The sequence below is a fragment of the Tamandua tetradactyla genome, chromosome 3, assembly GCF_023851605.1.
Source record: "Tamandua tetradactyla isolate mTamTet1 chromosome 3, mTamTet1.pri, whole genome shotgun sequence".
In the NCBI taxonomy this organism is placed as follows: Eukaryota; Metazoa; Chordata; class Mammalia; order Pilosa; family Myrmecophagidae; genus Tamandua; species Tamandua tetradactyla.
This window is the reverse complement of record NC_135329.1, coordinates 144,808,898-144,835,635: the sequence shown is the minus strand read 5'-3', so window position 1 is coordinate 144,835,635 and position 26,738 is coordinate 144,808,898. Positions and strand designations below refer to the sequence as shown.

The following is a 26,738-nucleotide window of genomic DNA, read 5'->3' as shown; positions in this document are numbered from 1 at the left end:
GGCTGTGCGCCCGCTGCGTCCTCATTCACCCCAAGCTGCCCGTGCCCAGAGGGACTGGCAGGGGGCTCTCTCCTTTTTCTCATGAAAGTTACATACTTTTACTTCTGGAAAAAGAAAAGGAAGCTCTCATTTATTCCTCAAAGTCTCCCCGTTCCCTTTACAGATGTTTATTTACTAAAATGGCGGTGGAGGTTATACAACTTTTATAGCTGACCCCTGGCATGTGCTCAAGGGCTCTTCCTCTCCCATACGAGTCCGCTCCCGAGCCGTCCGTGGGAATTAGATTCTTAAGGGGCACAGGGAGGGCTTTAAATATAAGGGATTGTACCTGAAATGGTTACAAGGGAGGTGCCGGGGCTCCTATTCATTTCTGTAACAGTCTCCCCAGGATTTTAAAAGAGTTATGTAATTTTTAGATTTTATTTAACTCCTATAAGAGAGGAGGGAAGAAAAATTATATTCCCTTCAGGGACTATAGAATAAAGAACATCCCACCAGGTCCCATATTAATATGATTTTTTAAAAATGCAACCTAAAGATAGTGACAATTCAAATTACAGCCTATTCATAGATTAAAACATTAGGAAGCTTGGATAAACCATTACCTTTTCTGGCTAAAATGGAAATAATTCATTAAGTATTTGACGGAGAAAGTCCAGCAGTGTGGAAACAATCTAACTCCTCTCCAGGATGGATAGGAATTTAGAAAGGATTATCATTGTGGATCACATATATAAGATATTTTTGACCTCTTAAGATACTAAAATATGTACTTGGCTGATGTCTATGTTAAAAGCATCTAAAAACAGATTAGTATAGAAAATAAAATACATATGAATCCAATGATGGGTAGAACTTTCACTGTACGGGGCCATGGCTTCTGAAATCATGGCAGTGGGGTTCAGGCAAGCAACGCTACGGCTACCTGACTGATGGGAGAAAGACACAGAAAGATAATATGATCGGTTCTCATAAAGCACTACTTAAACTCTGCAAGAGAATCTAGCATTTTTCACTGAATTGTTATTTTAAACACAACTAAGAAAAGGCCATAATAGAATATTATTCAGCCACTTAAAAGTAATGAAATTCTGATTCACACTACAACATGGTTGAACCCTGAAAACATCATGTTGAGAGAAATAAACCAGATACAAAAGGACAAATATCGTATGATTTCATTTATATGAAATCCCTAGAATATGCAAATTCATAGAGACAGAAATTAGGTTACTAGTTACAGGGTGGGGTGGGGTGGAGGTTGGGATCGAGGAGTAAACCCTGAAATACAAAATTTCTGTTTGGGATGATGAGAAGGTTTTGGTGATGGATGCTGGTGAAGGTGGCACAACATTGTGAATGCAATTGAAACCACTGAATCGTATGCTTGAAAGTGGCTACAGTAGGGGGTTTTATATTGATTATATATAACTACCATAAATGTTTTTTAAAAGGCCATAATAGTTGAAGTGGCCAAACTCATCACTAACACACTAACACACAACTGAGTTGATTTCAGATGATTCACGGAATCATAGAATCTGTGAGCTGCAAGAGCCCTTTGATTGCATCTCATTCTCCATCATTTTAAAGGTAAGGAAACTGAGGCAGAATGAGGTTAGGTAGTTTCCCTAAATTTATCAATGGGGTTCTTAGGACTAGAACTCAGTCCTCTTCGCTCCCTCCCCAGCACGCCTTTTCTGTGTTTAAACTGTTAGCATTTTGTCTGATATAAAAGTTAATTTCTTTATCCAAACATTATCATGTAGCAGAATCAGGGTTTCAGAGAAGTTGTTGGATGACAGGAAATTCACCTGAGATGTAGAAATTGATCCAAAAAAAAAGATCCTCAGAAAGACAAAGTATATGCAGAAAACCAAGAGAATTGTTGCAGGCTTGACAATTTGATAGGGAGGTGGCCTTTCTAATATCTGAACTAGATCTTCTATGCTATAGTTCCACCAGGCTCTCTCGTGTTCTGTGCCCATCACTGTAGAAAGTAATTGCTCATCACTGCTAACCATTCTTAAATCTACGCACCATTCAAATTCGAACTTGAGATTACTCTTGTAATAAAAATTTCTCAACATTCAGGAGCACTAAATCAGACTTCTTAAGAGCAAGAACCGTGTCTGAAATGTATTCTGAATCTCTACATTTCCTAGCAGAGGACTGGGCACACAGAAACAACATGTTGCAAGTGTTTGTTGACTGACTGATTACCTTAAACATTTTAATCATACCATTGAGCTGCTATATTAATGCAATTTTCTATATAAAAAAAAACTTCAAAAATATCACAGCTCTTTAAAAACCCTTTGTCTAAATTTCTTGAAATTCTAGTTTCCCCAGATGTCAAATACAAAGCAGAGAAACACATTCTAAATAAGTTCATACGGAATTCAATGTCACCAGGTCGATTAAATCTACACAAATTTCAGAACATCTGATACATCTGTAAAACTGACTCTTATTTACTTAGGTATTAAATCTACGGGATGGCAAATTTTCCAAGTGACTAAATCCTCCTGAATTGGGCCTACTCCTTTGGCATTGTCTAGATGTAGTTGAGGACAGGTTGGATCTGCTGTCAGGGATAGCAGAGTGAGGATCAGAAGAGGTGAAGACCACTGTGGCAGCTTCACTGCTTCTACCCTGCCAACAGCAGGCTTAATATTCCATTGAGTCGTTTTCCTCATGCCGGCTCTGCCGTTCAAACACTGTAATTATTTCATATATTTTTACCTAGTTATTATCTTACTCACCACAGGCACCTGTAATTTTTCTGTATTTTTTTTTACTGCTCATTTACTTATTCTTAATTCAGCTAATAATGGTTCCATGTATTAAAATTATCATGGGGAAAGTAAGTGAAAACCTCCTAGGATGTAGAGGCAGCAGATTCATTACAGCCTACAACAGGGAATAAAATATTATGTATACTTTTTGCAGTAAGTACATGCTAATTATGCAGCTATTTATAAAACACTTATCAACATTCAAACTGATACTCTTCAATGTTGTTGTTTTTTAAAGTCCTGCTTTGCATACAAGAGCTCCGCTTACAGCTGAAAACAAACTTTGGGGGTCATTTGCCCACTGACTAGACAAAGATTTTACATTCTTTGCATTTTGCCATATTCCTCTCAGTGGTATGATAACTGTAATATTTCTATAGGGCTTTAAGTTTTATAATGCACTTTCACACCCACAACCTTATTTGAGCCTCACAACAAGTTGTGAGATAGATAGGGCATGGAGAGGTTAAGCCTAATTGCCAGATGACTAACTGTCATAGCTTGTATTATGCAGGGTGTCAGAGTTCTTGTTTTTCTCCTGTCTTATGGGGCCTCTTTATTTCCCTACTTGCCATTACGGAACATCCCACCGTTCTGAGCACCAGATCTATTCCTTCCTTCATACAGTTTATGCTTAAGGAGACACGTTCTGGATTTAGATTGCCTGGGTTTAGATCCTGCCTTCCTCACTTATACACTGTGTGATTCTTGATTAATCAATTGATCGTTTAGATCTTCAGTTTAATCAGTAAACTTCATAGGATTGCTGAGAAGGATAAAATGAGATAACATAGGAAAAACAGGTACAAAATATCTGAGACCTAGTATATGCTCAGTAAATGTGAACCACCATCATTACTATCAATCATCTTTTGGAAATTATTTAAAACATTTTCAATGGATGGTTTTAGAGTTTTTCATAAGATTAGGCATTTTGGGGCTTAACTTGGCAATGTCATTATTACCAGCACTGGCTGGTCCTGTGATGCATGCACCTATGGACTTTGAGTTCACAAGAGTGCTTCCTGTCAACTTCTTCAGATGCCTCCCATTTTCTTGCTCAGAATATTTTTTGCATCTGAACCTCTAGAAGCCTCTGACTCTTGGCCATTCTTTTTAGTCTCAAATCAGGGCCTAGTGGTTAGAACATGGCTTAATGTACCAAAGCCTACTGGTTAGAACATGGCTTAATGTAGCACATTGTCTGGTTTCAAATCTTGGTTCTAAAATTTACTAGCTGTAGCTTGGACAAATTATTTAGCATCTCAGACTCACTTTCTTATCATGAAAACAGTATTAAAAGTGTTGATAAGTTGGGGCCGCGGTGGCTCAGCGGGCAAAGTGCTTGCCTGCTATGCCGGAGGACCTCGGTTCGATTCCCGGCCCCAGCCCATGTAACAAAAACAAAAAAACAAAATACAATAAAACAAGAAAATGTTTAAAGATGTTTCCCTTTCTTCCTTCCTTCCTTCCTTCTCTCTGTCTTTCCTTTAAAAAAAAAAAAAAAAAGTGTTGATAAGAGGCCAAGAAAATGTTAAGAAAGTATTTTGTAGTAGATCTGATAGCATAGCTGTTTTCTTTCAAGGAACGTATTGTGTTTATATCATCAAACCAAGCCTTTCTCATTGGAAATAAACTGTCAAATTGCACTTTTGAAGGAGTAAATCGCTCTGATGATGACATATGGATCATATACTTTTAGAATCAAATGGGACTATAAGTGTGAAATTCTGCTTCAATAAAATGTAAGCTTAAAATTTTTCTTACCAATCTAAAGAATGTTCCTAAATACTTAGCTTCATCTAGAGAATATGAACCTGATCTGTTTTGTAAACGTTTCATAAACAAGAAAAGCAAATTTGATAAATTTTCAGAGAACCCAAATCAATTTCTAAAAAGGCCATTCCCCAGTCAATTTCAAAGAGAAATAAATGAAACACCACTTTTTCAATAATGGTAGCTGTTATGTTTACTTTGTTTCTGTACAAAGGACATAATATATACTTAATGCTGTTTTAGCTAAAACAGTGGAATAATCCATAGTCTATTTCTTTTCTTTTTAATCCAAGAAACTAAATACATTTTTTTTCATGCCAAAAGCATAGAATTTGTATTGAATTCTATACCAAAAATAGGCTATTTATCATTTGGGATTCTTTAGTTGCAGCAACAATTTGCCCTAAACAACAAAGACCAGCCCTAATGCAAAGACCTGTACCAGTTGATATAAGAGAAAAATCTATTGGCAGGGTAAACTTCAGGATTGTCCAATTGCTAATGATGGCATCACAGACTCCATTGTTCTGACTTTCCATTCATTTCATCTTCATCTTAGGTCTCATTCTCCTCATGGTTGTAGGGTGACTGTCACTGGCAATTGGAGCTATAGGCTTTCTGTTCTCTCTCTTAAATGCTGAAAAAGCTTTTTACCTAGAAGAACCAGAGAATCTTTGAATCTCACTGGTCCAATCTTTCTCTAAGAGCCTGCAATATGAGAATCAATCACTGGCAAGGGCAGCTGATAACTACGCTATGAGTGACTAGAGTGACCAACTGAGGAGGCATAGATGTTGAGAGTTAACTGCAGTGTCCCTTGCAAACCAGATTACATTAGTGTTACATGGACTACCTCCAGTCATGCCAGTGTATGCATGCACAAATTATAGGTGGTTATTTGGCCTCCCTGTGCCTTAATTTCTCCTACATGTAAAATGAAATAATAATGCAACAGTCCTATTTTTGCCTTGCATTTGGGGGATGGGTGTTGGAAAGATAAAACAAATGATGTGAAAATATTCTGAACCAAGGAGACAGTTACTCACAATACTATTATTTAGTTGTGGCCAGTTGCTGAATTACAGGAAAGCCTGTGTGTGTACACGCTTGTATTCTACAAATATGGCAGAATTTAATCATAAAACACAAAATTAAGAATATGAGAGCAATGTGTTAATAAACAGCAAAAAGTGTTAAAATTTTATATATTCTTTGCCTACTTTTAGGAATTTAAAGAAATTACCAAATATATGGGTACAGATTTAGTGGAAGGATGAGATTCATACTATGTTTGTCATACAAAAAAATCTTGTAAATAATCTAAATATCTAGGAGGAAGAGGCTAGGAAAATAAATTATGATGTATCAACCATGTAATATTATGTAGTCACTAAAAGTTAAAATGTTTATTTCTCACATATCTTTGTCCCTCATTGCCCAGCACTGTATGACACATTTTAGGTGTTTAATAAATGTTTGTGGAATTATCTATAAAAAAAGATGATGCTGTTATGTATGTGTGTGTTTTTATATATGTATATAGATTTGAAAAGACACCCACAACATACTGTTAAGTGAAAAAAGAACATATTACCAATAGGTTTATAATACGATATCACTTAATATTATATATAATTTCTGGAAGATTTTTTCATAAAATTATTAACAGTGGTGAGGCACCAGGTGACTTGCTCTCTTCTCTTTTTCTGTGTTCACTGAAATTTTTTTGTAATGAGAATGTCTTATTTTTGAAGATGACAAAACTATATTTAGAAAAATGATGTTAGAGGAAAATATCTAATGGCATAGAAAATTATTCATGAGATATAGTTTAGTGAAAAAGCCTACAAAATTTACATTCTTGTATTTAAAAATATATTTCTATATGTATAGGAAAAAAAAGGCTAGGAAGATACACAATAAAATGAAAATGAAAGCAACAGATGTACCTGGGAGGTGATAGGAATATAGGTGTTTAAAATTTTTTTTAAAGAATAAAGGAAAATTGAGCTGAACTTTAAGTGCAGATTTTTTTTAAATTAAAGAAACTACAAATGAAAAGTATAGAAATTGAACAAATAATGATTTTTAAAACTCATTACAAAGCACTTATATTCATGAGGTCAAATCATGTCCCACGTGTATCTAGTGAATAGAAAGTCTCTTTCATTAGCACATAAAAGGCCTGAAATATTAATGTCAAACAGAGTTCTACCATCTTTCTCTGTGTTAAAAGCAAAATTGGAGGAGACATACAAAGTGGATTAAGGACGGAAATAGGTGTCAGTGTCTCAGGGCTCAAATCTTTTCTGTACTAGTAATTACCTTTCTCTGAGCAAATCATAATTTTTCATTATCCTGGTTTATTGATTTGGAAAAAGAGCAGTGAAAATTCTGACTTCTTTATAGGGCTGCCATGAATTCATAGGTTTGAAGTACTTTGAAAACACTCAGCCAAAGCAACTCACTAATGGGAAGTGGGTAAGTATTTTACTATTTCCATATCCTAAGTGAAAACACGGGGTTAACCCACTTGTTCAGTTTCACATTATATGTCCCTGCTGGCCACAAATCAGCTTGTAGGTGTGGCATTAAGCAATGCATGCATATTTGTTGTCTTTACTTGCCTATCACCTCTTTCTTCACTTTCTCTGTTTTTCTTTCCATGCAGTCCTGTGAAATTGTCCGGGGAAGTGCTTTGTCTTCCCTTGGCAAAGATACAGGCAGTGACCCAAGCTAGGCAACTAGACCCTCCTTCCCGGGGGTGTAAATATTCCCAGGGAGTGAAATGAGGGTCCAGGATATTTGGAGTAATTTACTCCAGCAGCAGAGTCTCTTACCCCTTGAACCCGTTTCTAAAGCCCGGCTTTTCAGTTCTGTGTTACCGCATATCCTTCTCATGAATTTCTTTATTCCTTAAGTCAATGGCAGATGGTTTATGTTACTGATGGCCACAAAATCATAGCTTTATACATAAAGAGACTACATAACATCTCTCTGGGGGAGCAGGGTGCTAAAATTGGACCCTCAACAAAATATAGTTGCACTTACACATAGATGACCTTTGCGACAGAATTTTTACTTTTGCTTGCCTGCAGCAGGATGCACCTCAGTCCTCCCTAGAGTGCTCCTACAGGCACTGCAGAACAGCAATTCTTGTTTGAGGCTTTATGGCCAGGACTGAAAGACTATACCTGACCTGCCTAATATGGTGGCCACTAGCTACATGTAGCTATTTCAATTTAAATTAACTAAATTGAATAGAATTGAAATTTTTGTTCCTCAGTCACAACAATTGATTTCAAGGCTAGCGGGACTACATTGGATAGCACAGGTATAGAAAACTTCCTTTATTGCAGAAAGTTCTGTTGTACAGTACTGGAGTAGCCTATAGGTTCCAAACCCCTTCTTGATTCTCCTTACTTGGCAGAGCTGCAGGTAGAACCCCTTGGGGCTTGCTGTGACATCCCTGAGTTGTCACTTGAGTATGGAAAATAGGTTCGCTGAGTGTGTAAAATAGGAACGTTGGCACATTGGGAAACTATTAAAGCTGAAAAGATACATTTTTCAGTGATGTATTCAGCAAATCATTGAGTATTCTTAGGGCAGATCAAAGTTCCACAAAGCACTTTATTTATTTGGTTTCAAAAAAATAGGTCTATTTTGTTTTAGGTAGCCAAATCATAGATAAACATGTACCCTGCAATACATGTCAAAAACTGTTCTTAAACTTTTTGAAAAGATTATGGAATCCCAGAGCTTGCCCATGTCAAAAAACAAACAAAAAACATGGTTATGGAATCACTAAACATTAAAATAGGCTTTTAAAGATTAGGCAGTGTGAAGTGAAAAATTACAGCCCCCAGGCTTGGAATCCTAAGACCTGTGCTACACCCTGGCTCTGTCACTGACCTTGGGCATGTTACTCCATTTGTTTGAGCATCAGTATCCTTATTTGTAAAATAAAGCTAATATTAACCCAATAGATCAAGTAAGGTAAACATAAAGTGGCACAACACCAGTCAATATTCTCTCTACTGACACATGGAAAGTTGGTTAAAAATACAGCAATGAAGAGAATCTAAGTTCTCCCGGGGTAGGCGTGAAGGAGGTGATCTTAGAGTACCAGGTCCTGGAGATTATTATACTCAGCCATCCTGGATCCCCTTGGTCCACCGGGAGAAGAATCAGGATTTGATAGCATGTGTTCCTTAATTCCACTGTTCACTGTTCTTCCCCACCAGTATCACCACCCGCACCCCTTCCTACCAAGCATCGCATGAACCTTCCCTCCAGGGACTTAAAGCCAAGGTCACTGATCTAGATATTCCCAACCAACTCTGAAGGAAAACAAATTAATAAATGAAAAAATCAGAATTCACAGAATTCAAGTTCAGCATCTGGGGCTTTGAGTTGTAAAGATGATATGACTCAGCCCACTTTGCTCTCATTTATCTTATTTTGGTTGCTTGCCTTTGGCTCATCAACATGCTTGCTGGTGAAAAAAAATTAGTCTAGATGCAATGGTAGTTTTTATTTTCTCTTCCAACAAATCTGAAAGGTTTAATAATGATTACCATGTATGGAGTTAAAAGAGCACAGAGAGATCCTGAATGTGTTAATTTGAATATGCGCCAGAAAGAATATATAATATATGTAAGTCTCGTTAAGCTGTCATTACTTGGAAAGATAGTTTCCAGGCAAATAAACACCCAAATCTCACTGTTGCAGCTCCCACTGAGTAACACATTCAACACAAATCTCCTTTCCTCACATATTCTGTTGACTTCAAAGAGAATTATGGGTGAACAGGAAAATGAGAATCAGAAAGAGCAAGTATAATTCAGAAAAAAAAATGAAACATGTCAACATTGATTGGTTTGCTCAGAAAAAAAGAAAGAAGAATTCTCCTTCAATGTATTCAATGGCTCAAAAAGCCAGAGTTTTTTGGGGTCTAAGTTTGTGTTTCCAGTATAGATAAAATTAAAGTAGAATTGGAAAATATTCTTTCACATGCCATCTAAAGTTGAAGGTATAACTCATCAATGATATTCACTTCTTTTATTCAATTTACATGTTCTGAATGCAAACTCTGTGTCAGACACTGACTATCAACTGTTCAATTCAATACACTATTAAAAAGCTGCCTAAAACAAACTTAGTCTTCAGTCTGCCTAGAGTAACTGCTTTTAGAATTTCAAGTTTTATTTCTTTAAGTCAATATGATGATAATAAAAAAGAGCAACAAAGAAAAATTCCAGTATCTTCAGGAAAGAAAGCACCAGGATGAATATGAAAGTAACCCACAATGATAACTTCTATCTGTCTCAGCAGTTTAGCAATCTGATGAATACTGCAGTTTAGAGCAAGAACAAAAGCTGATATGGTCCATCCTGCTAGATACCCTTTTTATCTCCAATTTGGGGAGCCATTCTTAAATGACACACCTAGATTCTTCTCCATCAGCTTTTCTAGCCTACTTCCCAGGCAAGTATATTCCATGCCAGCATTTTCCTGAGGACTAGTTCACATTTCTTTATACAGGTATTGAGGAGAACACATCAAACGTGGTACAGCAGACCCACACTGAGAAGAACTGGGGTCTGGGTGGGGAAAAGTGCTGGCACTTCAGAGTTTGGCTGAAGTCTAAAGTACAGCTCTGCCTTGGGCCAAGACTTACCTTTGGAGGATGAGATGAAATAATGGCCACTTAGGTTTTTTATGTGGGATGTCTTCAAGAGAATAGAGACTTATCACAACAAAAGGATATTGGGCCACCAGAGCTGGACAAAGCTGGGTATTTGGCATAAAAACACAGTGCATCATTACAAAGTCATTTAAAACAGAGTCTGGATTGGGGAAAAAGAGCAAAACAAAAAGGAAATTAGGTTCTTGTAGAAATATTTAGGAAAGCAAGACTACGAATTCATTTGTTCTTGGCCAGTGGTTTTTCTAAGTTGGTTTGGGGTGTTAAAGTTTTACCATGGTTCTAAGTTGGTTTGGGGTGTTATAGTTTTATCGTACATGCATTTAAAATTATGTTGACAGAACTTGAGATCAAAACTCGATTTCTTAGCATAACGGACAAAAAGTGTTAACATGTAAAAAAGAGGCAGCCTTGTACAAATAGCTATCAGTCACATTTGCCACAAAGTTGTTTGTTTGTTTTTTTAATAATTAAAGAGCCAATTATGGGCAATATCATGTATGCAGAATTAATTTCTTTGTCTACTTTACAGCATATTTCTTTTTTCAATGCCTATATTCCTTTATCTTTTTAATCTCCTACTTCTAGAGGGAGCAAGGAAGGGTTGAAAGGGTGCTAGAATTATAGAAAAAGGTGGCAATAGTAGTAGAGAATTGGTGAGGAAAAGAAAAGCAGCAAAAAAGGACAATATAAAGGTTGTGAGCTGCAACTGGAGCAAAGCAAAAGTTATCTAGTAGATTGAAATCATGAATGTCCTATATTTGAAGCTATTTTGTACGTAGTTTAGCAGAGGGACAGCAAGGGAAATAAGGTAAGTCCCAAAGATAAACTTTATTGCCTTACTCATTGAATTTGAAACTTATTCTGTATAACAAAGAGAACTTTATCCAGTTAGCCCTGATGGGAAAGCACACACAGAGAAATTCAAAAGCCTTAGGAATATGCTCACTGAAACCTGCATTCCAATATGCTATGGAAATTTTCAACCAAAGAAATGAACAATACCAGCTAAGATTTATGAAACTTGTATAACTTTTCAAATAGGAAAAGGTGAGATATAAGCAAATTTTAACTATTTGAATTAGATTCCCAATATCCATGTTTTCAATTAACTTTGGGAAATTTTGAATCAGTGACTAAAGGTTTAACCATTATACCCATTTAAATATCAATGATAAGTATAATCCAAACTGTCATCACTCTCAGTCCCATTATACTGAGCCAGAGAAGAAAAGGCGCAAGATAGAAACTACATAGAATTGTTTTTTCTTTAATAAAAAGGACTTTGGCTTGCCCAAATTAAACATCTACACTCACACTTATATTTCATATGTTCTCTGAGAATAGAGGAGTTAATGCTTTTAAGCCACTCAGAAGGCCTGAACTATGCAATAGTTTTAATTTTGTTAAAGCACAGATTTGACTTGCTTGCAGTAAGGTTGGGAAGGGTTACTTAGCAAAGCCAACTACCCACGACTCACATTTCAATGTGCCTTTCTTGTTCTCTATCACGTGCAGTAACTCTTGGGGACTGGTTTTTAAAAAATCATTTCTTACTCGAAAATGATTCCCCAGTCACTGAACTATGACTGCTAGTAAAAAAAAAAAGTGAAAAATCTAGGAAACCAATAGTTCTAACGTAGAAAAGAGATGCTTTGGTCAAATTGAGAAAATGTACTATCAATCTTGGAGTGTTCATTTCTATGATGTAAACAAGTTCCACTATCAATTCTGACATTTCTCACTTTATTTTCAAGCCATAAGTGTCAAGAGTCTACCACGCCACTGTATCCATGAATTCATGGACCTGCACTAGGATTATTTTTAGTGTCCAGAATGGCAGTGGGGCACATTAATATTTTTTATTTATGAGAATGAAACTGATTCATTCTTTGTCTCCAAGGCCAAACTTGTAAAAAAATCCAAGCAGAAGAATTGCAGGGAATGAAGTTTGGTATAAATCATGCATTTTAACCTAGTCTCTAAAAAAATAAAAAGGTATGGTTAGGATTCTCATCTCATCTGCCATCCACAGAAAACCCTGATTTCTAGGCTATAATTGCTTGTTGTTTAAGAAACAATAAATCCCATACCCACCTATTTTAGAGGTCACCTTAGAAGGAAGGTTATATATGCTCTTCACAGGTAGTAAAGATCTTATAGATCTTTCCTTAAATGTCCTAGTCTCAAATGTACTAGAATGTACAAGTCAATATTCACTTTAGAGAAGTGATTGGATTATGCAATCCCACATTCTAGGTTTAGTTAATCAGAGGGGAAAATCTGCAGCATTTTTCCTGACCTATGGTCCTAGAAATTTGCTTTATTTGAGGTCATGTCTGCCTCTTGAGCGATTCCCTCTTAACTGGGCCCTCAAGGGTTTCGCCATCCTAAATGCAGAGTAACCTTCCTCAAGCACAGTTCTCCTCACATCATTCTCCTCACCCAGACTTCAACTTCTTCTCCGTGCTTAGCTTTGCCTTTAGGATCCCCCAAGATCTGTACTGCAAAATCCATAGACCTTATCTTCCTCCTCCCACTTATGTCTTCAACAGTCCAGCAAAAACAGACCACTTACTCTTCCTTTGCTGTTTCTAGGTCAGCACTAATGTTCTCCCTTAGTATGGAAGGCTTTATCCCAACCACGCTCTAGTTACCGGTCACCAGCCTCCCTTGTGGGCCACTTCAAAGGCTCTGCTGCCCATGACTCTTTCCCTGGCCCTCTCAGCTAGTCCGCGCTTCTACAGCGCTGGCAACATTCTGTTTTTGTTGAAGTTTTTTGTACAGTCTCTGCATCCTTTAGCAGACTGTAAGCTTCCTGAAGACGGGGAGGGAGGGTTTTTTCCTCATTTACATTGCCTACTGGTCCTAAGCATCTGAGCTAGTGCCTGCCCAACAAGATACTCAACAAATATTCAACTAGAAATGATTTTGGCCTGGGCCAGGGATGTTGAATTTTATATCGAATACCCTCCAATTAATTTGCTATGTAAAAAATATCTCAGATAAAATCTGTTTGCAAAATGAAAAAACTGGAATGAGGTGATAAAATACAAAGTAAATCAGTGGCAAAATGCTCTTAGGCGATATACAATAATAATGATAACTTCACCCTTGAGCATATTGCAAAGATCAATGGACTCTGATTACCAATGTTTTTGAAATACATCTCTGACCTTCTTTTAGTGAGAAATGTTCTTCCATGGATTTCAGTGTGCTTTAAATATTAACTATTCATGACTTTATTCTGAGAAGGAGAGCAATAGCACAGTTGCTTTTTGTTTGTTTGTTTGTTTAACTGAATGTGGGCTGTTCCAAAATCATATACAAGAAGGTAACCAAAGTGGGGAATGATACCATAACCTGAACACCAAGTTCACTGGTAAGATTTGTCTTGTTTACCTCCAACCTCTGCATCTTGGTTAACAAGACTAGTTCACTATAAGGTGACATTTAGTTACACTCTGGGGCAGTCCAAGAACTTACAACCACAGAAAAAACCACTTTACCCATCAGTTGGAGCACGACTGTGCCTATTATGTAGACAGTTTCACATGCTTTATGGAAAGAGGTAGGATTTAAACTATAACCACATAGATGCTTATGGAAGGTATTTCTAATATGTGTGAATGGGGCTGAGTGATCTACAAAGGACAGCCAGGATTGGAGAAGGCAGAAGAGAGTGAAAAGTATCACTCCCGGTCTGGTTCACACAGGGATGCTGTCCTAATGTTAATGCACATCATCCCCTTCTTAGACTGCACTGGCTATATACTCTGAGGATGCATTCAGAATTGATTTACAAAGCGAAGTATGAATTTAATGGACACATCAAATTGTTCTTTGTGTGTACCTGTTGCTTCATTTAAAGCTGGCTCAAGGCGTATTGTTTCTAGAAAATGCTCTAAAATTTTTTCAGGTGTTCCTGACATCACAGTATACCTAGACAAAAAAATAAAAATATCATTAGTTTTTCCAATAGTGGACAAATTATTTATATGAGTGTATTAATTTGAGAGCTTGGGGAAAAGCATTAACTATGGTCAATACTATCCTCATGGTTAGACTATATACTTTGCCAAAGTCACACAGAAAGATAACGGCAAAACCACAAATTAAAGTAGTTACTAAAAACACTGTCCACTTTTCCCAACATGGAACTAAAGGAAACTTCTTGGAGAGTAGCCTTAGCTCGCTAGGAACTGAGAATCTGCAGTATTCCAAAGGGGAATGAAAAGGAACATGTAAATCCCAGGGCAGCTCAGGCCAAGCGGGGGGAGCAGGCGAGAGGAAATCACAGCAAACTAGGTTATCCATATATGGGTGACTTGTAGAGAAATTTCAGTCCCACACTGGATTTCCCTGCCTATTTCTGGATTGCTCTGTCTTTCCCAACTGTAAGCTGGTATGCGCTTTGGAAATGCAGCTAATAATAAAACAAAAGAAAAGAAAAAACAACAACCCCCTAAAACACGAATGAGCTAACAAAACCCCAGGAGCATTATGAAAAAGAAAGGTAAAATCAAAAGTAGACAATCCATATAATTGATTTCAAGCAGCAAGGTGAAGTCAACAAAGTTAGTAAATATGAGATCTCTGAAAAGAGCCAGGTCTGGCTGGGTGATGAGTACAAGCTCTTCAGCGTGTTACTTCTCTGCCTGTGCAGCTACTTCTCCGCCTGTGCAGCTGGATGCACCCGATGGAGACTGGGTCCAGTTACATGGAGCTTATTCGACAGGAATACTTCTTGGTATTAAATCCCCTTCTCTAAAGAAAAGACATTATATAACCCGTGACAGAAACGCTTCTCCCAAAATCAAGTTTGGAAAGGAGAGCACTTCTTTTTTTTTTAAATGAAGACATTTCTGTTTGCACCTGAAAGAGAAAGTGTTGGCTGCAAACAGGACAGAGTTGAGCTGTGGGGAGTTGATAGTCTAAGGAAAAAGCAACACAGTTGTTCAATTAGGAACAGTCATTTCAAATTCTTTCTTTGTTACTAAACCCACATAATCAGAGAGCAGAAAAACATGCAAAATGACAAATGTTGGAGGGCTCCATGTGGTATATTCACCATGAGAAATATTGTCAGGCTGTTGACATTTTAATATCACACTCTCTGGCTTCAGCAGAGACCTTCTGAAGGTAAAAAATGCACACACTAACTATCCTGGCTATCTCAGGGGAAAAGTTGATTGAAAAATAATATTTTTAACAGAACCAACATGGCAATCTTCCTCGAGCTCAAAAATAACAATTTCTCAGGAGTCAGAGGCCCTAAACTTTCCTAAATTTTAACTCCATCCATACACATGGCTGTTCACATGTTATTAAAATTGTCAGGAACATCGGCCCCAAATTCACTTATATGGGTATCCCCACAACTCCAGCCTGACTTGGAAAAACTCAACATGCAAAATGTTCTCTTGAGAAAATGGCTTTTCATCTTCAGGGAACTGATTTTACTCGTGCATTATTTTGTACGCACTGATATGTGTTAAATGAGTTACTGTGAAAATAAACATTTTTTTAATTATATAAGAAAACTGGGTTTCAAATAAGGAGATATAATAAGGTTCAGACACAGGCCTACAATAAATTTGATATACGTGGTCTCTCTTTTTCTGCTCCCTTTAGTTTGATTCATAAAAACTTCATTTGGGGGACAATCTGAAAGGAAAGGTGTTATAATAAGCAAATGCTTTTGGTCACTCCCCAAGTCATGAAGACATGAAGGAGGGGGACTCCAGGGGCCTACTGGTCAAATGTTTCAAGGAAAAGAAGAATTTTCAGGGCTTACCATTTTAGTCAGCAAAATTTTCATGAGATATCTGAAGCATCATTAAATACAGATTACACAATAAAATGGTCTTGCCATATTTAAGGTCACTAAAGAAAATCACCAGGGGTAGCTCTGACCTTCAAATAAAACACGTTTTCTGGCTCTTATTCTTTTGTGGGCTGGAAGGACAACCTTAAAAATATTTAGGCAAGTTTCAAGAATGGATATGAGCAAAAAAAAATGAATAATACATTTAAAGAAATGTGAGTGGCTATTTTATAGGTTTGTAAATGGAAGGATGGTTATTTAAAATATAGTTCATTTTATGTCAGTCCTTTTGAAATATGATGGTTTATAATATTTACTAGATAGTATTGAAGATATATTATTTACATACTATATTTTGCTATAGTAAATGGGAGACTGAGAAAACATAGCCACAGGAGTTGGTCAAGCTGGTCTTAAATCCAAGTCCCATCATTACAAGCTCTGTGACCATGGGAAAATAACTTGCGTCTTTAAATCTAAATTTCTCCAACTCTTAAAGGGGCTGTAATAAGGATTAAATAAAATATGCAAAATATACTATAGATATTCAAGATTACATTCCTCCCCTCCTTCTTTGCAAATATGTTGATTTATTCAAATAAAAATGTCTGAGCCTTAGGCATATAGTCTAAACAATAAAAATTCATCAGTTATGGTGAATGTCCTGATAAAGAGGGAACCACCCCCATTTACTTGGCAAACAAAGGGAAATTACTTGGGATGCATTCTTTTTCAACATATTATTATCTGATGATAATTCTTCAGCTACGGAATTAGTGTTTTTATTATTCTAAGATTTAAAATTAATCTTTCTTTTAAAAACCAGATTCTGCAATTTTGTAAAGTTTCTAAGAGCCACATTTCCTAATTCTCCTGTCTTACCACTCAAACCTTGGTGGCATTTGATGAGGAAGTCTTCTGTACAAAGCTGCAGCAAAAGCTAGGACTGAACACAGATATGCTGAAAGGGGCGCAAGCTGAAGAGAAATGTGAGGCCAGTACCCTTGTGACATTAGCAGGAATGAGACTGAATGAATGCTTCCCAGTCACAATCAACAGTCTGCTTTCAATCTGGAATTCTTGAGAAATCTTCCATATGAAATTCAAATATCAAACATGCTCATCACCTAAAGGTCTATATTTTCTCTGAGCGGCCTGGCATTCCTATTTGCATTGTTAGGAATGGAAATAGGAATTTCTATTCCTATTGAACACTCTGTACAGAGAGAGGTTTTTAGAATAGGGGAAGATTTTTCTGAGAAATTCTCTAGGCAGGGCCAGGCTCGAGCAGTGCCAGAAATGGATACATTATGCTCCACAAGACGTGTGATTAGTCAATAGAGAGGAAAAAAAGTTACACACACTGCTGTCTTCCACAAAAAAGGAGAACATGCTATTGTAGAAATGATGATACCATGTGAAAAGGTTAATCGTCGTCTGGCAATTACAGTGTTGGATGCAAACCTACTTTTGCTGAGGCTGTGAGTTTCCTTGATTGGAAGCTCTGTTCCCTGCTGGGACCTTCTCCAGCACCAGGACATCTTGGTCATGTTCTTTAAGTCTGACTGTATTCGCCTCAACGTCCTGCAAATACAAATTACACCACATACAGATGCTGCCATTGATTCAGACAATGAAAAAAATTTCAAATGCTTCAGAAACTCATTTGGCGCTTGTGATGCTAATTGTTGCATCTACAAATTAAGTCATTTTCAAAGTCAAGGGCTGGAACGGTCAGAGATGGGACGAGATGAGGTTCAAGGCATGGGTTTAAATATCTACTTTTTAGCCCATATTCAGCAAAATAACAGAGTAGAGCATGGTGGTGCTCGAAGGAGCCTTTGGGAGAGGGTGGTATGATGGGAAGACAGGAAAGCAAGTATATGCATTTACTTTTTTATTAGTTAAAATAGGTGGTAAATAGAATTCAGTTTCAGCAAAAGTCTTTCATTCTGATTTTCTTCTGAGTGTATTTGGTTCCCTAAGGAGTGTTACTTTTTCTCTTTAATGAAACGACTATTTAAGAACTCAATCAGTTTCATTTTTAAACATGCTAAAACATTTTCCCATTATTATGAATGCTTTTACAAATTATATCAATGATAATGATCCTAATTGAATTCTTTCAAAGAATTTCTTGGCTGGGTTTGAACTCTATGCGTGCAAATTTCAAAGAGTTAGTAAAAGTTACCTCCAAGTTTCAATGTCATTTAAAACAATTAGTCAAAAAATTTTAATGTGATTTCTTTCATCACTTGGTCCCCATTTTAAAAAAATTATGTAAGAGCCAAGTCAAATGCCATGTGGTACTTATATTCTGTATTATTCAAGTGTATAAAACTCAATTTAATTTCCTTTGCATTAAGAGAAGGCATTCCTAAGACAAACTTTGTTGTAAGAAAATCTGTCACCAAAGGCAAATACTTAAAGTCATGTAGAGATAGGGAATCATCCATAAGGAAAAGAGAATTACATTGTAAATCATCATTAAATAATGCCTATGGTACCAGAAGATGCAGAATCTACATTTCGGACTTTGGGGTGGAGGTGGGGAGGGAAAGATGTTTAAGGCTGGGAGAAAGCAAGAAGGGAGACTACCATGTGAGAAAGCAAGAAGAGAAGAGAGAAAGAGAGGCCCTAGGAGAATGGCTTCTCTGGGTAACTCAAGCAAGGGTAGGAGGGACTGTTGGCCACCTGAAAGGCAAGGAGTGATGGCACATTGCTGTCTCCTGCAGTAGTCCTCGATCAGGCCTCCACCAGTCAAGTGAATCGTTTCTCCTCAGGGACGAAGCACCATTTCTTGTGAACATCACCCAGTCTCACAAATACCTTAACCAGCACAAATTAGGCTTATCTTCAGGGTCAGCTTTAAGTGCAATTTTATGGCTCCTCTATCACTCCCACTATTTTTCACCTATTTGCTGATACCTGAAATTTCTTTAGTGTGAAACCACTCTAGGGTGGAGAAGGACACAAATCTCTCAGATTCTGAGATGTGCTAGTGTAAGCCTTCTTTATCCTCACGTCGACACATAACAGAATTGCGCAGGGGTATTTGGTCCAGCAAAGCATCCCACATTTGAAGCTTTGTTGTAACTTCACCTCTCTGCTGCAGAATGCACACCAGAGCATTGAACGTGTCAGTTTTGTAACAATGGCCCTTTGTTTTGTTAATCACAATACTGTTCTCTTAACACCATGCTCAAATCTTCACTTATTTGGCAAAAGGAAAAACAGGGTTTCACTCAGTTCCTCTTGGCCATGGACTTACCCTCAGGATCCTGTTGAAATCTTCCTTGTCTACTCTTAAGAAATGGCAATTGTCTTCTCGTAGGACGATAGAGGCAGCTCGCGGGGCATCATTCACTAGTGCTAACTTGCCAAAGTCATCTCCCTCGTGGAGGGTGCAGACCACACCCTGGAGATAAAAGAACATTCAGATGAAGATGGTTCCTGAAAAGGAGGCAACACCCAACCACCTTTCACCAAAAGACCCCTTCCCCCTAAAATACTGCATATTTAAAAGGGTTGTGCCTAGCTGGCTGTCTGCTCATACCAAAGTGGGAGGTGGGGGACTATATAAATTGTAATGCTTCTTTTTTTTTTAATATTTCATTTTTGGTTAAATCCACAGATAAAACTATATTGAGTAATAAAGTCTATGACCTAACTTATATGTACATACTACATTCTATAAGGAGATGAGTCCCAGAAAGTATAATACAACTCACAGTATAATAGTTCAGATAATTTATGATTGGAGATGCAGTAATATCTTTTGTACATTAGGTAATAATGCTGCTGCAAGTTTCATTGTAGCATTGCATTGTTCATACTTTGAGTCATACTAGTAAGTGGAACATAATAAAGTTTCAAAATGAAAAATATATATATATATATTTATATACCTTGCCATAAATGACTACATTCACTGATCCTTTTAGAATAATGTACCAGGAGGTACCTTCTTCTCCCTGGTTAAACACTGGATACAAAAAGATGAAAAGACTTATGACAAAAATAGAAGCACATCAATATAAATTACAGCTTATCAAATCATCATTTTTAAGCCCCCAGAATTACACTTTTATTCTAGAAAGAAAAAAATTGCTGGCAAATACTAACTTATTCAGGTGGAATAGTCTTTCCTCTTCTGTAGAATATGAAAGGAACAGAAACACTGTATTACTTGCTATTGCGGTTTTTACTAGACATTAATTTACCAGCAATCCACTTCTGAAAGTCATATACTTTCCCCACAATTCATCAAAACTCATTATGCTATAAAAAATAGTTTTTAAACTATCTGACCAATAATGTGAATTTTGAAAACATGTAAATCAGCACTAGCTATTGGTTATGGGTACATACCTACATAGTTAAAAAAAAAAAGGGGGGGGTGGTGGTTATTGAATGATAACCACTAGAATTCAGGGTGGGAATTACCTTGAAGAGAGAGGGAGAAGAATGGGATTCAAGAAGAAATACGGGAACTTCAATTATATCAGCATAATTTAATTCTCTAAAAATACAGCATAATGTTGGTGTTCGATAAAGCTAGATTACAACATCTTTTTAATATCTTTATTTTTTTGAAATATTTAGATATTTCATAATAAAATGAATGAAAAGAATAAAAGAAATTAGAAATCATCAACAACCCTAAAACTTTTTTTTAATATTAAAGTGAACCTTTAAAATTTAAACAAAGAAGATTCTCATGAAAATAAATATCAATCTTAGATATACCATTTTTGATGGCTGAAAACTAAACTTTTTGAAATATAATTTCTAAGACCTTTTTTGCTTTTACAATTCAAGTTCTTTGTTTATTGGACTCGATCAACTGAGCCTGAAGAAAGAACAGGGTTTTCTTAAGTATAACTCTTGAAAAGTTAATGGGTGTTCCATTAAAAAGTGTTCTATGCTCCACTAGGTTTAAGAAGTGTCAGTTTAAATATAATGAACATTTTCTTCTTTTCTGTAGAACTTCTGAGAACCTTTTGTGTGCTGATGTGTCTCAGGATTCTCGAAAAGAGGTGAGAGAAGGTTGTATCCCCTAACCTCATTAGACCACTAAATCTGTTTTTTGAGGATTTTATAGTATTCGGGGGAAGGCTAGCATTAAACTATAACTTGGCTTCTGGACAGATATATATTAATACTGCACAGGTATTTGGGGTATTGAAATTCCTTCTGGTTTAAAGACTGTAGTGGAAACTTGAGAAGACAAAGACAGCAGCATAGTTTAAATATTCTAACTAGTTATCTCATGAGTTAGATTAGTTCTTTTTAAAGTCGCAAACCAAACTGAGATGACTGAAAAGGTACCACGCTGCATGGGTCCTGCCTGAAGAACAGTCACTTCATCCCACCCTCTTTAAACACGGCCTTGGATGTCAAAGCTCCTTGAGCCAGAAGGGTGGGCAGCAAGCAAAGAATCTTGGACTCGCAACCACAACACACACTGGTACTAGAAAATGTCATATTTCAGAATAATTGACCCTTGCTGGAAATAATCACAGGTCCAGTAAAACCAAAAGTGCCACATGACATCCTGCCAGGTTAGACTCAGGCCAAGAAAAGGGAGCATTTGCAGTCAAACTTTTCATGGCAGAAGCTTGCAAGGGGCACTAGCCAGTCACCATGTTCAATCACAGCTTCAACTTACACACTGTTCCTCCCTTGGCATGGGACTCAAAAATGAGGACACCTGCTAACTCTCGCTTCACCTAGAAGAAAAAGAGAGAAGATACTGAAAAGCCAGAAAGGGAGGGAGAAATGGGACTTGCTCTCTTTCTGGACCATAATACTAATTGTATGCTGCCAACTTACCACACAGCCAACTCTCGCTGTGCTTGTTGCTTCTCCATCTAGAGCACTTTAAAGTAGATTGCCACTAGATTTTTAAAGCTCACACACAAAAAAAATTTGGAAGCTAATTCATACAAGGCAACCTCCTTGGAGGCAGTTTAGGACACGGTTGCACCTGTATTAACTAGTCAATTTCCTTGCCTACCTTTTGTCTTGGGTGGTAAGGTGAGACCACCTAAAAAATCATATGACTGTGTTGCCCTTAGAGGCTCTTTCCTGCCACACACATTATGCATCACTGCAAACATGCTGAAAAATTCAATGTCTTGAAGTTGAACGGTTAAGCTTAAATGTGTGAGGGGATTTGCATTCCTAGATAGCTAAAAAAAAAAACCAATTCGTAAAGTCAAATCATGTTTCATAAAATGATGGCTCTATCTCCCTAAAACTGGGTAATCTGAGAATCTCCTACAGTGTCTTGGTACTTGGGGCTTAAGGTAGAGAGTGGAGACCACACCATCTGTTATACCCAGATTGGGGAAATGAGAACAGGGGCATGCTAAGTACCTGGTCTTCCCTCTGTAAGCATGAGCTAGTAGAGGACTCCCTTGGCGAGGTTCCCAGGCACCTGACCCACCACAGAGAGGGACAACATGGCCAGGGCAGAGGTAGGGTAGGAGGGGAGCTGGGCCAGACCTCCCCTGGAAACTCCCTGTAGGGGGGAAGCTTCCAGACCCCCAGTAGTGCAGGGGGTGGGAGAAATGTGAAGGCAGCCCTGTATAGGTTGAGGGGCTAAACGTTCAGACCCCTTCTGCTCCAGGCTTTAGGAAATGCCTTGCTAATCTCAGCAGAGAACTGAACCTTACCCTCTACAGCAGGGATCAAGCAGGCATTTATGCGCTGGGAATGAAAGACACGTTAGGCATGTAGATATGGTTTAGGGGCCTCATCATACATTCTGTAAAAGGTGAATTTATTATTATTATTATTATTATTATTATTATTATTGAATTTTTAGCATACAGGTGCCTAGAAATCATGTTATTATAGAAGGAGGCAATTCTGTCTTAAATCAGTGGCCAAAATCCCCTCCACTCCACCAGTCTACTAAATACCTCATAAGGAAAAGTTCAAAGACAGACAGTTGATGGTTGGTGTTTCTAGCGAGCAGTGCTATTCCGTCCTAACACCTCTGAGAGGATGCTCTCTTGAACTTTCCTCTTCCTTTCTCACCAGGCAAATGAGCCTGGGCAGAGCTGGGTACCTGAGCAGATCAGGCCACCTGGATTTCTCCCCTTCCTACCTCTGGTTTTAAAGGTCAGGAGAGGGATTCAGAGCCCCTAGGGCCTGGCTTCTTTTTTGTTCTCTCTTGTCTGAGTGTGAAGCTTCCAAGATTCATATTTGGAAAGATGAAGCACATGTTCCAATCCTATTCATTCCAGAGCTGCCTTGGGATTTAGGGCAAATGGGCAACTACTAGCGTGCTAATACTTGATTCTCCTTCTGTCATTGCTGTGTAAAACAACTTCCTTAGCATCTCATGAGACAGACTGGGGGTAGAATTCATGCATTCCTGGCTGAGCCTCTTCTCCCATCATAATACAATAGTATTTTACCCCAGGCCTAATAGTTTTATTTAACTCAAAGTTCCCCTGATCAGGCTCAATTGAGAGACTACGTACTGTGGTAGAAAGGTGGGATAAGGCTTTAATGTGAAGGAGCTCTTCATAGATAATCTCTAGGTCATCCACAGTCCTCTGGCCAGGCCTACAAAGAAACAAAATCACAAAGAAAAAATTAAGAGAAAAAATACTCCTCAAGGCTCTAAATATGGAAATGATTCAGCAGTTAGCAACATGTTCAAAGACTTCTTTTCTTAAAAAAAGGTGTTGGCAGGAGAATTTTATGCCACTCTAATTCCTAAATGTGCTCCTTGATGGAAGAGCCTGGGAGAAATCCCCTTCTCTTCTGCTTTCAGAGGGAAGAAAATCTCTGCTCATATTGCAGCTTGGATGTAGTTGATTGGTCTAAAAAATTATTTTTCATCACCACCTTAATTGATAACAACAAAACTTACTTTCAACACCACTAGAAAGAATTGAGTTAATCAACTTGATCGATACAAATTCCTGAGCATCTTGTGTGATTTCTCAGCCAAACAGAACAATAATGTTCTTATTACTACTGTCTTAGATTATGTAATATGCTTTTAGCAATGGACTGAAATAAAAAAGGTATATAGACTCCACATTGTCTTACCTCCCCCTGAGGAGGTAAGGGCATGAAATGAGAAGAAATCAAATAGTAGTGTCTGGGGTTAGTAAGAGAGGGAAAGGAGAGTAGTTTATACCCACATTCCCCAAACTCTGTCCCACTGACCACCACTGTTCCACAAGATATTATCAGTACACTATGTAAAATTCGTCATTCTAAAATGTATTGTAAAATTTGTGTCCAATAATCTTGCATTAAGGAATGGTGACTGTGGGACATTTTTAGCATGGGAGGACTAAGTGGATTCTTTCTTGTCTATAATTATTCTAGTAAATATTAATAGTGTTTAATTATATATTAATGGTAATAGATATAATTAGTCATTTGGATTTTCTATTGTTCTCTGCAATATAAAGATCCCTGACTAATATGTTTTTGAAATGTAAAACAAGTAAATGGATTGTTAATTATGACAGTGCTAGGAAGTGAGCTGAGAGTCAGTCTACACGTTGATGAATAGGCAGCATCTACTCTCAGCTAATTGCTGCAGTCATGAGCGTTACCTATTATATAATCACTGGTCTAGCTTAAGCATTTTGCCCTTCAACAATTTATGGTGTTATTCGATGTCACTGCATATGAAACATTTAAATGTTAATGAGCTACTAGCTGTGTTCCACTAATACACCATAGTTTAAAAAGTGTTTTGTGGTCAAGTAAGTATTGGCATGCTAAACAGAGCACTGGATTTGGAGTTTGAAGGCCAAACTCTAATCTCAGTGTAGCCACTCACCAGCCACAGGACATCAGAGCTTCAGCCTCATGTGTAAACTGGGGATAAGACCTTCCTGAAAGAGATGTTTTGAGAGCTAAAGGAAGCAGGAGATATGAAAGTACCTGTATATTTATTTATGGAAGGCATGTTTATTTGTGTCAGATGAAAAATAACTAATATTGTGACATCTAAAACTCAATTTCTTGCAATAGGAGTTAAGCAGTCTTACAAATAAAAAATGACATTTGGTCCAGCAAATTGGAGCTGAAACATAGTCAATTATTAGATAAGGCCTCTGAGCAATCAAAACTGAACTTCAAATATTCCAAAATAATTAACTGGAGTAAATCGTTGGTCAACTATATTATAAGGGAAGATATTAAATGTGGTAGGGCTTAATTAGAGAAAGGGAGATTCTTGTGTCCCTTGTACAATACTTTCACAAGGGCAGATTTAACATATATAAAAGAACATGGTATCCCTCTCTATGGATTCAAGGAGGATATATTTCTTAATCCTGAAGTTACAACGAGAGGCACTAAATCCATGATCCAGGGAGATGCCAACCAGGTTCAATCCTGCCAAAGATCCCTACTGAAGGACACAACTACACACCAACCTCGTGCTTAGAGGTGGAACACAGAAGCTAGGGAATTCATAAAGGCACAGAAGAAAAAGCTGTGGCTACAGGGTCTCCAAAGGAGCCAGGCCTTCTTAGCAAGGGGCCTAATCTATTACTTGACTTAGACATGGGGATTTTGAAACTAGGACCCTTGGGGATTTAAAAGTCAATGAGTCACCTTAGTTCATCTATACGGGCATCTGATGTGAAAGTCTCAAGATAGGCATAATAGGATTATGGCTCTTCAGACAAGGAGCAGCCCTGCTGTTCTTACTACTTGACATCAACTGCAAATAGCATGGAATCCTACTAGAAGCTTGGCTAAAAAGAAAATCATCACCAAGTCTCATTCCAACTTCCACAGGGTGGGTTATAATGGAGGGAGGAGGAGAACCAAGCTGGGAAAAGAAAGGGTTAGAATTTAACTCTAAAATCTTGACTGACTCAACTTTCGGATTCTGAGAGCAGATATCTATGAATTTAGGAGTCTTTATATATTAATATGAAACCTGAACTGATAAATACAACAAATTGAAAAAGTGCTGCCTTGAGAATGTACAGATTTGAGTTATATTAAAATAGATTCCTCCCAAGATTTAAAACATATGATGAACTCTGTCAGATCGTCAAGGCAGTATTCTAAGACTTGACATAGTGAGTTCAAGGCCACCCTTTGAGCCAGGACAGTTAGTCTTGGGATATGTATCAAAACTTGGGAGAAGAGATAAAGAGAGCAAATTCAAAGTATCTTTGAAACATGCTCAACTACACCACCACCTCACGCTGTGGAGCACACTCTGAAGGACTCTCCTTCCCTCATGCTGCTTGCCCTCCTGGCTCCTTCCTTGCTTTTCTAAAAAGTTCTTTTCAAATATTTTTTTCAGTCTGAATGCCCCGTCTTCAACTCTCCCTGGGAGAAGTTCCCACTTTCATCTACATGATGATGAGCTCCAGTCTTTATCTGCAAACAGACTACTATCTGCAGCTCCAGTGGCCTCCTGGATATCGCTTCCTAGATAATGCACAAGTACCACAAACTCAACCTATCCAGAAGTGCTTCTTTGTCATCAATTAGGGCTCATTAAAACCAGAACTAGATTTACTTTTCTAGGCTCATCTATCTCCCCTTTTTTCACACCTTCCCTCATGAACACATTCTGTGCTCCAGCCATATCAGGTATCTCTTTATTCCTCAAATACATTAT

At 37.6% G+C, this 26,738-nt stretch overlaps 1 protein-coding gene across 12 annotated transcripts in view; it reads right to left on the bottom strand.

The window, feature by feature from the left end:
* The window catches only part of RAPGEF4 (Rap guanine nucleotide exchange factor 4), a 328,672-nt gene that overhangs the window by 41,935 nt on the left and 259,999 nt on the right, over positions 1–26,738 (bottom strand). For all 12 annotated transcript variants that reach the window (XM_077154152.1, XM_077154160.1, XM_077154156.1 and 9 more), the window contains 7 exons: positions 23,605–23,689; positions 21,780–21,840; positions 20,017–20,093; positions 19,380–19,526; positions 17,577–17,692; positions 14,135–14,223; positions 10,345–10,423 (listed from right to left, as the gene is read on the bottom strand). In XM_077154152.1, coding sequence (XP_077010267.1) covers positions 10,345–10,423; positions 14,135–14,223; positions 17,577–17,692; positions 19,380–19,526; positions 20,017–20,093; positions 21,780–21,840; positions 23,605–23,689 — 654 coding nt within the window. The remainder of the gene's footprint in view (positions 1–10,344; positions 10,424–14,134; positions 14,224–17,576; positions 17,693–19,379; positions 19,527–20,016; positions 20,094–21,779; positions 21,841–23,604; positions 23,690–26,738) is intronic.